This window comes from Rhinoderma darwinii, chromosome 4 (genome assembly GCF_050947455.1).
Source record: "Rhinoderma darwinii isolate aRhiDar2 chromosome 4, aRhiDar2.hap1, whole genome shotgun sequence".
Taxonomy (NCBI): domain Eukaryota; kingdom Metazoa; phylum Chordata; class Amphibia; order Anura; family Rhinodermatidae; genus Rhinoderma; species Rhinoderma darwinii.
This window is the reverse complement of record NC_134690.1, coordinates 293395488-293410307: the sequence shown is the minus strand read 5'-3', so window position 1 is coordinate 293410307 and position 14820 is coordinate 293395488. Positions and strand designations below refer to the sequence as shown.

General features: G+C 46.3%; 1 protein-coding gene across 2 annotated transcripts in view; it reads left to right on the top strand.

Annotated features, from left to right (window-relative positions):
- SMOC2 (SPARC related modular calcium binding 2) overlaps positions 1-14820 on the top strand; it is a 326181-nt gene that overhangs the window by 158506 nt on the left and 152855 nt on the right. For both annotated transcript variants that reach the window (XM_075862596.1, XM_075862597.1), the window contains one exon: positions 13876-13975. In XM_075862596.1, coding sequence (XP_075718711.1) covers positions 13876-13975 — 100 coding nt within the window. The remainder of the gene's footprint in view (positions 1-13875; positions 13976-14820) is intronic.

The following is a 14820-nucleotide window of genomic DNA, read 5'->3' as shown; positions in this document are numbered from 1 at the left end:
GCACATAGTGTGCCCAAACAGCAGGCAAACGGAACAGACAGCCCTGGGGTCCTTTGTAGGTCCCCAGGGCTGACTGCAGAGGGATTCCCCAGTGTTTGATCGCATCACCCGAATCCTGGTGATGCGATCAAAGTGGGAAATTCCCTTTGATCATGCCGCGGTCACAGAACGCGGTAATCAAAGGGTTGAACAGCATGTTTTCTGACCCCAGCTGTGTTCAGGAGGCTTCTCTAGGATCAGGAGCTGTTATCAGCCTCAACTACAGCGACGCCAAAAGACGTCATTGTAGGCTGTGGACCTTCACCACCTGCTGTCAAAAGACGATGGACGGTCGTTAAGGAGTTAAGCAATTGAAATGCATGTTCGATCGGGTTGAGATCTGGTGATTGACTTGGACATTGCAGAATATTCCACTTCTTTGCCTTAAAAAACTCCTGGGTTGCTTTCGCAGTATGATTTGTGTCATTGTTGATTTGTACTGTGAAGCAACATCCAATCAACCTTGCTGCATTTGGTTGAATCTGAGCAGAAAGTATATCCCTGAACACTTCAGAAATCATCCGCCTGCTTCTGTCTTCAGTCACATCATCAATAAACACCAGTGACCCAGTGCCTTTGGCAGCCATGCATGCTTATGCCATCACATTGCCTCCACCATGTTTAACAGAGGATGTGGTGTGCTGTGGATCATGAGCCGTTCCAAGCCTTCTCCATACTTTCTTCCTCCCATCATTCTCAGATTCTAGTAGTTTTTGTTCCTCTTTTCTTCTCCATCCAGTCCAGACTTCATGACGACTTCTCCCAGCCATGACCCATTTCTGCAGAATTTGCCTCTCAGATGTCTTCGGCTCTTCACTTTTCCACACATATAAGTGAAGATAAAATTATCATGGTGCCACAAACTGTGCCCCTAAATATAATAGCACCAAACACTGCGCCCCTGAGTAAAATAGTAACAAACACTGTGCCCCTGAATATAATTGCGTTACACACTAAGGTAAAGCACCACATACACAGTGCCCCCTGTAGATATTGCCACACATCCCCCTGTAAATAGTGCCACACCCCCACATGTAGATATCACCCCCCCATGCAGATAGCATAGACCCCTATAGATAGTATCACACACATTCCCCTGTAGACAGCGCCACATACAGCCCCCCTATAGATAGCGCCACACAGCTTACCCCCCTTGTATATAGTGCTACACAGCGCTCCTCCTTGTATATAGTGTCACACAGAACTTCCCCCCCTTGTATATAATGTCACACAGCACCTCCCCCTTGTATATAGTGCTACGTGCTACACAGCGCTCTCCCCTTGTATTTAGTGTCTCACACCGTTTCCCCCCTTGTATATAGTGCCACACAGCGCCTCCCCCCTTGTATCTAGTGCTACACAGCGATTCCCCCCTTGTATATAGTGCCACACAGCGCCTCCCCTTTGTATATAGTGCTACACAGTGCTTCCCTCCTTGTATATAGTGCTACACAGCGCTACCCCCTCGTATGTTGTGCTACACAGAGTTCGCCCTTGTATATAGTTCTACACAGCGCTCCCCCTTGTATATAGTGCTACACAGCACTCCCCCCTTCTTGTATATAGTACCACACAGTTCTTTCCACCATTGTATATAGTGCTACACAGCGATTCCTCCCTTCTTCTTGTATATAGTACCACACAGCGCTTCACCCCCTTCTTGTATATAGTGCTACACTGCGCTTCCCCCCTTGTTGTATTTTAAAAACAAATAAAATAAAAAATTTTACTTACCTTGCCCCGTTCCCATCCTCCTTGTGGGAGGCATGCGCAGACCAGCGTGATGCAGTGACAGTATCACACTGTGCACAAGTAAATGTGGCTGTCGCTAGCACCGGGGCCCCCTCAGGTGCTAGCGACACCACCGGCATTGAGGGGGCCCGTGCTGTCATATGCGGTTCAGGCCTCCCGAACCAGCCTAATGATGATCCGCCACTGATAACCCCTTTAATGTCATGGACCTACTGAATGTTAGCTGTGGTTTTTTAGGTAGTACTCCTTTCAGGTACGCTGCTGATAATATGCCTTTGTCACGCGAGAATACCACATCTCTGTGTCTAGAGTTAAATGTATTTATGAAATTATGTTTGGACTGACTTTTTATTGACTACATCTATTTGGAACAGTCAACCTGTGTAAGGCCTCATGCACACGACCGTAGCCGTGTGCACGGCCGTGATTTTCAGGTCGTCCGGCTGCGGACTGTCAGCCGCGTGCCGCCCGCAAATCGTAGGACATGCACATGGCCGCCGTCATTGTTTTCAAGACGGCCGTAATAGGACATGCCCGTTCTTTCTGCGGTGCGGGTTCCCGGGCCATGCACGGACCGTAAAAACTACGGTCGTGTGCATGGCCCCATAGAAATGAATGGGGCCGCAATTCTCCCGTGGATTTTCTGGGGAATTGCGGCCGCAAAAACACGTTCGTGTGAATGTGGCCTTAGGGAGGAGGTTTTTGCTGATGCTCCCTTGATGAGGCTATTAGGAAAATGGTTCTCCTGGAATCGGTTACTGAGGATTCTACATTGTTTATTAAAGGTGGCCTCATCAAAATTTGTTTTTTTCTGATGCGTTTAAACTGGCCGTAGGGGAAATTTTTTAACCATGGAGGAATATGCAATGTTAAATACTTTTGTGTCAAAAAAGTATGATACCTTTATTGGCTAACCATAAAAATTATAAATGCAAGCTTTCAGAGCACAGAGGCCCCTTCTTCAGGCAGGTTTACAAACCATGGAGGGAAATGGGCACTGCGGAAATCTAGATGACTATTTAAATCTATAGGTTTGAAATAAGTGCAAGTGGTCAGGATGTCATCACCATCATCTTTCCCTCTGACTAAATACAGAAATTCAATCTTCTCACTAGAAAGTTGATGAATAAACTGTAATCCAAAAGTGTTATCATTTAGGGTCTCAATAAAATCAAGAGCTTTGTCCTCATTGCCTCACCAAATAAAGAAAATATCTTCGATATATTGGTGATTCACACTGACTGGTTTGGGGATAGCTGCAGCCGACTGAACATTTTACACGTCCTTCTTGTGTTCACCAGGGTTGTACCTGGATTGGTACAACCTGACTAGGTGAGCGACTTCACTATCTTCAACTACCCGATTTATCCCGATTGATTTGCACGATGTGGCGCAGTGTGTCATCTTTTCTCTTCTAGATTTGCCCAACTCCAGCTAGCACTGCTAGGGGAAAATTTTCCGTTCATTAATGGTCATCCCTACTGATGGTACCTCACTATCTGGGTCAAAAAGTTCAGGGCCAATCTCAGGGCACACAGGATCAGTAAAATTTTCAGTCTAAGTTACATTTCTTCCATGCCATACAGTAAGTCCCAGAATAGGGAAAAGTCTCTTCCCAGTATCACACTGTGCAATAGTAACATCACCACACCCACTTTGACAGGCTGTACCGCAGTTTGTGTCTTTTGTGACCACAGCAGTAGGGTACTTTCTAGTTTCTCCGTTTATGCACAGTATACCAATAGTATGGCCACTGTATAACCCAAGGTCTAACAGAGTTATGTATTAAAGTCACTAAACTCAGAGAGTCCAGCAATTCAACAACTGCACAACCTTCTATTGACACAGTACATATTGGAGGTTCAAACTCTGTCGAATAAACAGGTTGTGCGAAAAAAGAAACCCATCTGGCGGTGTTGCAGTCCTTTGGCTTGGTCATGAGGGAACAATTGGCAAACACGTGCCCTTGTTCCTAGCACCGCCAACACCGTATCTGGCCCTGGTCTCCACCTTGAGACTGGTTCAGCAAGCCGGATGATGCAGGACCTGGAGATCGGCCAACAGGATGATGCGATGTCGTCTCCCCTTTTCCCGGACGGAAGTTGGAATTCCCCGTGCACACACTGCCAATGTGGACAGCGCCAGAGGGAGTCCGGAGCATTGGAGGATGGTGAGCGGCGGGCCTCTGCACGTGGACATGGGGTCCGGCTGACAGGTTCACAGCCCCTGGGCAGCCTGGTGAGTTGACACCTACGTTACCTTTTCCAGCGTTATTGATGTCGGGTATCTGGGGTAGATGGTGTCGCGTCGGAGTCGGGGGCCCCGGGGTTACAGGCGGGTGCGGGGGGGATAGCTTGGCGGAGTTAGTGGGTTGTTTAAAGGCGTTGGTGGGGCGGCTGGGCGGTATCCCTTCACAAGAACAGGCGGTCGCGGCGCCGGCCGCGGTTTGGGGGGGCAATATTGGTAGCGCTCCGGTTCTTCAAACCGGGGCGGGGATAACCACGGGGGCAGCGGTTACAGTGGCGGCGTCGGTTCAAACAGACTCACCAAAGGAGGTGGATAGGGTGCGTTTGGATGATCGCGCGCGCGGAGAGGTTTACGTATGTTACGAGGGCCCGTTAGGGGCACATTTGAAGCAGGAGGTTAAAGAAAGGATTTGGAAAGATGAGTACGTGGAGATCTTTTCCCTGCTTCCGCTCGAGAGGTTTAACTTGGATAAGGTTAGGCGGGATGAAACTAAAAAAGACGAGGAGGAAAAGAGACGTTACAGGTTGATTCCAAAAACATTCGTCAATTGGATGCAGGCTTTTGCAATTTTGGCGAGTGTTATTGGAGAAAAGGCGCCAGATAATTGTTCTGCCTTATTTTGTTACTTGGACGCGGTGGGGGAGGCGCATCGGGTTTATGGGGGCCAGGCTTGGCTTCGTTACGACGAACAGTTTCGGCAACGGAAAGCGGTGCGGCCAAATATAAGGTGGGATCATAAGGACATAGCCTTATGGTTGAAAGTGACGGCGCTTTATAAACAGGGGCAGTCCTTTCCTGGGAGCGGGAATACAGCAGGAACTTCCAGCGGGACTAGTCAGGCCTCGGGTTCCAAACTTGGGACATGTTGGCAGTTCAACGAGGGGCAGTGTAAATTTGGAGCAGCGTGTAAATTCAAACATGTGTGTTCACACTGCAGCGGGCAGTCGCATGGAGCGTTGAAATGTTTTAAAAAGGGTAAACGAGAAGGTGGAGCCAGCGGTGCATCTGGTCATGGGGGAGACTCCGGTGAAGCTCATAAAGATGGCCCCCTTTCTAAGTAAATACCCCAACAAGGAAGGGGCGCAGTTGATTAGTTCGGGTTTTGGTTCTGGTTTTGTTATTCCGCCTCCTTCTCATGAGGTCCCTTTCACGCAGCGCAACCTTAAGTCGGCATATCAGCATGTGGGGGTAGTCTCGGAGAAACTTAGGAAGGAGATTGATCTGGGCAGAATGGCGGGCCCTTTTAGCACGGTCCCAGTTCTGGGTTTGGTGGTGTCGCCGTTAGGGGTGCTCCCGAAACGGGAATGTAACAAGTTCCGGCTTATTCAGCATTTTTCCTTCCCAAAAGGGGCATCGGTTAATGATGGCATTGACCCGGATCTGTGTTCCGTGGTATATACGTCGTTTGATGCGGCGGTAGCATTGGTGTGAGGTTACGGAAGAGGAGCTCTGATGGCAAAAACCGATATTCAAGCGGGGTTCCGTTTATTGCCGGTCCATCCGGACAGCCAGCGGTTGTTGGGATGTTATTGGGAAGGGGGTTATTACATTGATCGGTGCCTTCCCATGGGTTGTTCGTTGTCCTGTGTGTACTTTGAGGTTTTTAGTTCTTTTTTAGAATGGGTAGTTAGGGAGGTCGCCGGGGTGGAGTCTGTTATTCACTATCTCGACGATTTCTTGTGTGTTGGGGGTTTGCGCGAATTTGCTGGAGACAGTCAACTGGGTGTCGCGGGAGTTTGGTGTCCCCTTGGCTGTGGAAAAAACAGATGGTCCGGTGACGACCATTTGTTTTTTGGGAATTACAATAGATTCTGTGGCAATGGAGTGCAGATTGCCGGAGGATAAGCTGGGGGATTTGCGGTTGGAAGTGGAAAGAGCGTGTCGGATTAAGAAGATTACGTTACGTGAATTGCAGTCCTTATTAGGGAAGTTAAATTTTGCTTGCCGCATCATGCCGATTGGCAGGGTGTTTTGTCGATGGTTGGCAGCGGTGACGGCGGGTGTTAGGGAGCCCCATCATTTCATTCGTTTGGCGGCAGAGCACAGGGAGGATTTTTTGGCACAGTATAATGGTCCCTCTCTTTGGATGTCCCTTGCGTCCCGGGCGTTAGATAGCTTCGATTTGGAATTGTTCACTGATGAGTCCGGTGCAGTGGGGTTCGGGGCGTTCTTCAAAGGGCAATGGTGCGCAGGGCAATGGCCGGTTTCGTGGGTGGAGGCGGGCTTGACGCGTAACTTGGCCCTTCTCGAACTGTTTCCCATCGTGGTGGCAGTCACCATTTGGGGAGACAGGTTCCGGGATAAGAAAGTGCGCTTTCATTGCGATAATCTGGGGGTGGTGATGGCTATAAATAACACTTCGGCGTCGTCCCCTCCAGTGGTTCGCTTGTTGCGTCAGTTGGTGCTTGCCTGTTTGAGGTTAAATGCGTGGGTGGTGGTGGTGCATGTTCCCGGGGTGGAGAATTGTATTTCTGATGCGCTTTCTCGCTCGCAGTGGGATCGTTTACATCATCTGGTCCCGGACGCGGAGTTAACGGGGGTGGAATGTCACCTGTGGGAACTGGTATCCGGGCGGCAGGTGCCTTGATTAAACGTTCGCTGGCCAGTGCTACGTGGTCGTCTTATGCTGCTGGATGGAGGAAATGGGAAGAGTGGGTGAGATCTTTGGGTGATGTGTGTTCTGATGATGATAGGATGGTGGCCTTGTTGTTTTGGTTGGGGGACGCGTTTGCTAAGGGCTGCACGGTCGCCAAGGTTAATCGCTTCGTGGCGGCCATTGCTTATGGTTTTAAATTACGTGGGTTAGCGTTTCTTGGTGGGCCAGGCATTTAGGGGTTTGAGACGTGGTGTAGTGGTGAGAGATAAGAGGCGCCCCGTGTCATTTCAATTGTTGTGTTTGCTGGAGGTGGTGGTGTGGCAGGTGTGTCATTCAGTGTATGAGAGCAAGCTTTTTCGGTTGGCTTTTGCGTTAGCTTTTTTTGGAGCTTTTCGGGTGGGGTACTTGGTTTCACCTAGTTCGGTTAAACCAGGGGGCTTGCTACAGGATAATGTTGATTTGTATGAGGATAGGGTGGAGATAGTGTTGTGACGGTCGAAAACTGATCAGGCGGGGGTGGGACGTCGGGTGGTGTTGTTTGCGGTCCCAGGAAATCCGGTTTGTCCAGTGTTGTGTCTCAAGGAGTATTTACAGGGTTTAGACCTTTTGGATGCTCCGTTGCTACGGCATGCAGATGGCAAGTTTTTGTCGCGTTATCAGTTCGTCTCGGTATTCAGAAAATGTCTGATGGCTTGTAGGGTGCAGGCGGATCAATACTCGTCTCATTCTTTCCGCATTGGGGCAGCGACGGAGGCGGTGAGATGGGGTTTGGATGAGGCAGGTGTGCGGCGGATAGGGCGTTGAGAGTCTGCGCGTTTCCGGTCTTATGTTCGCTTGCACATGTTGTGATATGGTAATGTGTAACATGTTCCGGGTGTGTGCATTCCGCCTGAGTTATACTTGTGTGAGGCAGTGAGTGGAGGTGCGTGTATGTTTTCCCTTTGTTTTACAGGCCGTGACTCATGCATGGTGTGGATTATGGGACACTCCTTTGTGTACTGGGGTGCCCTTCGACCAGACGTACGGCCGGATGGTCGACAGCTCAGGATTCCTCGGGACGTGGCGGTCCTGCGGTGGATGGGTATACGGGGAATGACATGGAACAGGGTGTTGCCTGAGTTTCATAACTTTGTACTGCTGGACAGGGCACCAGAGGTGTTGGTGTTGCATGTGGGAGGCAACGATTTGGGCCTACGCCCTTTTCAGGAGTTGGTGCAGGACGTCAAGCATGATTTGCTTTGCTTATGGGCAACTTATCCTAAGTTGGTGACTGTGTGGTCTGAGATGGTCCCTAGGAAGAGCTGGCGCATGGCTCGTTCTGTGGCAAAAATTAACAAGGCCCGCATTAAGGCTAACAGGGCTATATCGAGCTTCGTGGCGCGTAATGGCGGGGTAGCGGTGCGCCTCAATGTGCACCTCAATGACGTGGGAATGGATATGTGGAGTCTGGCTTTGACTGATGGAATTGAGCGAGCGGTGGGTGTGTGGAAGAGCTCGCAGGCGTGAGGTGGTCAAGGCCTATTTCGCTTTGGCGGGGGGGCGAGTCATTGAAGTAGGTCGTAAAAAGTGGTGGGGGGGGAATGCATCACGGGATACACCCCCAATTAGTCGGCTTCTTAGGGTGTTACCCCTTTTGAAAGCTGGGTTATATATATGGTGGTCATCTGCAAAAGGTAATTGGTGCCCCCGGGCCGGGTTACGGCTGGGGGTAAGGTATTGGTGGGCAGCTGGCCAAAATTAAATATCGGTGGCTTCAAGGACTTGCCCCTGTCATTCTGGTTGTTTAATAATGTTATGACCCTGATAGGGTCGCAGTTGGTTATTTAATGTTATGATGAATTCCTTTTTGGGGATTCAAAAAGTTATGGTATTTAAAATTCCTTGTTATTTAAATAATAAACGGCTGCTGTGGCCATTAAAATCCAACTCTGTTTCAGTGTCTGCTTTGGGAAAGGGTAGATTTCCATAAGGGGAGAAACAACTCGGCTTATTTGAGTCATGACTTTTCACATGGCCCCCCAAATGCACAGATTCCACACCTCTTGCATGAGCTGAACTGCAACACCTGAGCTGCAGAGAAATCCCATACTGGCCAGGAAAGGAATTATAGGCCCCACTACCAACCTGCCTATCTTTCCATAAATATCCAGGCCCGAACTTGGAAATTACTAAAGTCCTTAGCAAAGTGCTGCTTGCTAAGGATACATAGCTTTTCTGGCTTCCTTCTATCTCATCCAGCTTTCCCTGGTCGCCGAGTTCTGGGGCGTGTAGTGCAGAAAAGTCACCAAGGCTCTGCTGATTCAATCATTGCAATGTTCAAAGCCTCCTCTGGTATTAACATCCTCACCAAAACTGTGGCATGGGTTTCCATGGCCGAGCAGCTGGATCCAAGCTTTACATCATCAAGCACAATGCCACGCGTCGGATGGAGTGGTGTAAAGCATGCCGCCAATGGACTCTGAAGCAGTGAAAATGTGTTATGTAGAGATACAAATTATGCTTCTCTATATGGCAGTCTGATGGACGAGTCAGGGTTTGGCAAATGCCAGGAGAACGTTACCTACCTGACTGCATTGTGCCAATTGTAAAGTTTGGTGGAGGAGGGATAATGCTACGGGGTTGTTTTTCAGGGGTTCACCAAGGCCTCTTAGTTCTAAGACATTTTGGACAATTGTATGCTTCCTATTTTTAAAAAAAAATCATTTTATTTAACATGTTGCAGACATAGTCCATTAAATACACTTTCATTAGCCAGAACTCAGTTCAGCTACAGTATATACAAGAGCATTATAGAATGTCCAAGAACAAACATAAATGATAACAAGAACAACCTGCATAGAAAGTACAAACACTGAATTCAGTTACAGTGAAGGAAATAAGTATTTGATCCCTTGCTTATTTTGTAAGTTTGCCCACTGTCAAAGACATGAACAGTCTAGAATTTTTAGGCTAGGTTAATTTTACCAGTGAGAGATAGATTATATAAAATAAAAAAAAGAAAATCACATAGTCAAAATTATATATATTTATTTGCATTGTGCACAGAAAAATAAGTATTTGATCCCTTTGGCAAACAAGACTTAATACTTGGTGGCAAAACCCTTGTTGGCAAGCACAGCAGTCAGACGTTTTTTGTAGTTGATGATGAGGTTTGCACACATGTTAGATGGAATTTTGGCCCACTCCTCTTTGCAGATCATCTGTAAATCATTAAGATTTCGAGGCTGTCGCTTGGCAACTCGGATCTTCAGCTCTCTCCATAAGTTTTTCAATGGGATTAAGGTCTGGAGACTGGCTAGGCCACTCCATGACCTTAATGTGCTTCTTTTTGAGCCACTCCTTTGTTGCCTTGGCTGTATGTTTCGGGTCATTGTCGTGCTGGAAGACCCAGCCACGAGCCATTTTTAATGTCCTGGTGGAGGGAAGGAGGTTGTCACTCAGGATTTGGCGGTACATGGCTCCATCCATTCTCCCATTGATGCGGTGAAGTAGTCCTGTGCCCTTAGCAGAGAAACACCCCCAACACATAATGTTTCCACCTCCATGCTTGACAGTGGGGACGGTGTTCTTTGGGTCATAGGCAGCATTTCTCTTCCTCCAAACACGGCGAGTTGAGTTAATGCCAAAGAGCTCATTTTTAGTCTCATCTGACCACAGCACCTTCTCCCAATCACTCAGAATCATCCAGATGTTCATTTGCAAACTTCAGACGGGCCTGTACATGTGCCTTCTTGAGCAGGGGGACCTTGCGGGCACTGCAGGATTTTAATCCATTACGGCGTAATGTGTTACCAATATTTGCCTGTTCTCTGGATCAGTGGGTATCTCAGCAGTTGGACCCCACTGATTAGTGTTTTATTATTTGTTCTGTTGGTATGCCATTAAAACACTTTCATGGAAATATCCATTTAAGAATTAAACCTTTTTCTGTATTTTCATCGCAAAATTTCACAGCGTATTACAGTAGCAGCAAAGTGGATGAGATTTGAACAAATCTCGTTCACAGGCTGCGTAAAAAAAATGCAGAAAAACTGTTCATAAATTGACCTGTGGTGTGTTTTTTTAATCCACAGCAATTCAATTAAAGCTGCGGAAACACTGGTTTTCTGTTGCGGGTTTTCCCCATTGAATTCAATGGGGAGGTAAGACCCGTAACAAATAGCAGATGTTGCAATTTTTGCGGCGGAAAAAACGCAACTCAGAAAAAAAAGTCTATACTTACCCATATTTCTATGCTCCTGCATCCTGCCCGGGCTCCATGGATGACATTTCTTCCCATGTCACAGGCTGCAGCAGTCACATGGGAAGAAATGGCATCCCAGGAGGCCGAGCTGCAAGACGTCGCCATAACTGCGGGTTTGTATGGGCTTTTTATTTTTTTTTAGCTGCTATTTTCCACCTGAAAAAACTGTACCACAATTTGGTGCCGGAATTCCCTGCGGGGTACTTTTACACAGCGGATCCGCGCCGTGTGAAAATACCCTGATGTAGAGTAATGAGTAATTGTGCATGCATGATCATCTTTACGCAAGGAGAAAGAGAATTGGGCACTCACGTTCATGGGATCTGTTTTTTAACAATCACATATATATATATATATATATATATATATATATATATATATATATATATATAGCATAACCAGTTAAGAGGGCATTAAATTTTGTACTGGGAAATGTTTCATTTTTTTGTCCAATATAGTAAATCCTTTCACAACTTATCATATATTTAGTACTGTTAACCCCTTAACCCATCATGAATTTACAGTATGTCATGATGAGTGAACAGAGGTATGTAGAGGGCTCACAGGCTCAGTCCACAGTGCAGGTTTCAGCTGTATACTACAGCTGACACCTTGCACTAACGGCCGGGATCTAATAAAACTTTAATCCTGGACGTTTAACCACTTAGATGTCATGGTCAGTAGCGACTGCATGGTCAATAGTTCCTTAGGCCTCATTTACACGAGCGTGTGCGTTTTGCGCGCGCAAAAAACGCAGCGTTTTGCGTGCGCAAAAGGCACTTGACAGCTCCGTGTGTCATCCGTGTATGATGCGCGGCTGCGTGATTTTCGCGCAGCCGCCATCATAGAGATGACGCTAGTCTACGTCAGTCACTGTCCATGGTGCTGAAAGAGTTAACTGATCGGCAGTAACTCTTTCAGCACCCTCGACAGTGCATTCCGATCACCATATCGCGTAACCTGTTTAAAAAAAAAAGAGGTTCGTACTTACCGAGAACTTCCCGGCCGTTGCCTTGGTGACGCGTCCTTGGTGACGCGTCCTTGGTGACGCGCCTCTCTTGACATCTGGCCCCACCTCCCTGGATGACGCGGCAGTCCATGTGACCGCTGCAGCATGTGCTTGGCTTGTGATTGGCTGCAGCTGTCACTTGGACTGAATTGTCATCCCGGGAGGTCAGACTGGAGGAAGAAGCCGGGAGTTATCGGTAAGACAGAACTGTTTTTTTTTTTGACACGTTCACGTATATTGGAATCGGAAGTCACTGTCCAGGGTGCTGAACCAGTTTAACTCTTTCAGCACCCTGCACAGTGACTGTCTCCTGCCGGGTTCGATCAAAACGAGTTCGGCCGAACCCGGTAAAGTTCGATTCGCTCACGTCTAAGACACTCCGTTCGGATGTTTGTAAACAGAAAAGCACGTGGTGCTTTTCTGTTTACATTCAGTTTGACAGCTCTTGCGCGAATCACGCAGTTCGCACGAAAGTGCTTCCGTGCGGCATGCGTGGTTTTCACGCACCCATTGACTTCAATGGGTGCGTGATGCGCGAAAAACGCACGATTATAGAACATGTCGTGAGTTTTACGCCACGCACTCGCGCAGCGCAAAATTCACGCATCGTCTGCGCTGCCCCATAGAGTAATATAGGTGCGTACGACACGCGTGAAAAGCACGCGCGTATATTACGCTCGTGTAAATGAGGCCTAAGAGATTAGAAAGAGGGTGGTGCCCCCTCTGTCATCCCATCACTTTCCACTCTCCCGTCAAGCGACCGTGGAGTGCGATGGGTTTTCATTGCAGCTTGGGGGCCTAATGAAGGCCAGAGGTTTTTCATTTTTCTCCTCCTATTAAGCCCTGCCTCTACGAGACCGTTTAAAGTACCAAACACAGCAATGAATAAGTATTGCAGTGTATGTTACCAGCGATCTAATGATCACATGTTTAAATCCTCTAGGGAAACATAAAAAAAAAAACTAAAAATAAAACGAAATGCGGAAATTTTCCTGTAAGAAGTGAAGCAACCATCTGTCTCTTATGCAGCCTTTGGCTTGCCATTCGCACATTCCATTGCAGAGATATTGGCGACGACAAGTCACATTTTTTCGCCCGTACCAATAAATGGGAAATCTTAGTTTGTGCAGATTTTTCCTGTAAGATGTGGTCACATCACCATCCCCAAAAAGTTGTATGTAGCCCACAATGGTACTAATAAAAAATGTAGCTCGCCCCGCAAAAAAAAAAGCCCTAACACAGCTCCATCGACGAAAAATGTTTGAAAAAATTTGCGTCTCAGATTATAGAGACTCAATAACTATTTTTTTTTCTAACAAACTGTTTTCATTTTGTGTAGTAGTAAAATAAAAAAAAAACTATATAAATTTGGTACCCAAATCAAAGTGGTGGAATTGCTGGATTTTTTTTCCATTTCACCCAACGCAATAATTTGTAAAAGTTTCTCAGTATGTTATATGGTTTATCACATGGTGCATTTAGAAAATATAACTCGTCCCGCAAAAAAACAAGGCCTCATTCAGCTACGTTTACAGAATTAAAAAAGGGTTATGGCTCTTGGAAAGCAGGGAGGAAAAAGGAAAAAATGAAAACAGGCTTGGTACTTAAAGGGGTTTTCCAAGAATCGACAAAAATCACCTATCCACCGGATAGGTAATAATTGTCTGATCACTGGGGGCCCCACCGATCATGAGAACAGGGGTCCCAAATTCCAAGTTGCTACTCACTGCTTGTCCACAATGAGGAGAGAATTGAATGGAGCAGCAGTAGAGCATGCGCACCGCCACTCCATTCAAAGTATATGCGAATGACAGAAATAGCCACTTTAAGAAACTTTTGTAACATAGAGTTTTGACATATGAGAATTATAAAATTGATAAGCTTTTAAAATATATATATATATATTTATTAATCTCACACTAGTAAGGATATAATGTTTTTCTTTTCATTGTAAAATATAACTCCATTCATAATTTGGTCTGTTTACAGGTTCAGTGCCACAGTTACACAGGATACTGTTGGTGTGTATCTCCCAATGGACGGCCACTGAGTGGGACTGCAGTTGTACATAAAACTCCTCGCTGTCCAGGTGAGATAATACCATATCATTTTATGTCATGTCAGGGAGGAAATCAGGTCAATAAAAGCAAAATCTGGGCTTGGTATTATAAAAAATATTATTTCACCAATTATACATTTGTTGTACTCAGGGGCATTGTAATACAATATACAGTATTGTAATAGTTTTGAAAACAGTGCCCTAGTTGTTTATTAGACATTAAAGGGAATGTGTCATCAGAGAATCAATCAAGTTTTTATGTTAAACATTTTTTAAGAATATTTGGTAATTTTTTCTTTTTTTTTAATTCTCCATGTCATTATCCATATTAAAAAAAAACTGAAATCCTGCAGTTTTTACTCTGGCCACTGAGCTTCACAACAGCCTGACATTTCCTGTTCTGTAGAGATCACTTTTCAGCAGTCGGCTGATTATCATCAGAGGCAGCATTACAATGAAAGGTAACACCTCTGTTATAAAGCTGGAGGCAGATAACACAGGATAAGACCATTGACAATAGGTGATGGACACAGCTCCCCTCCTATCCCTTTCTGCACAGTGACCTCTGCACAGAGCATGCCTAGAAATCTCTCCCATAAAAGTCTGCAGACATCTCCAGGTTCCTATGGTCCATGTGGCTGCTGTAAAGCATATCTGTAAATTATGTTAACAGCAGCTCAGGCAAGATGACTGCCCCCATAATCATGCACAGAAAATAGAATATAAAAAGATACAATCAGAAAATAAAAACAGATTACTAAAAAATAATGTTTCAGCATCTTGTTTTAGTTAGTAAAGAAAAAAATGATGATACATTTCCTTTAAGACTAGAAGCCGACACAATGAATGGAGGCAGATGAGAAATGTATATCAGT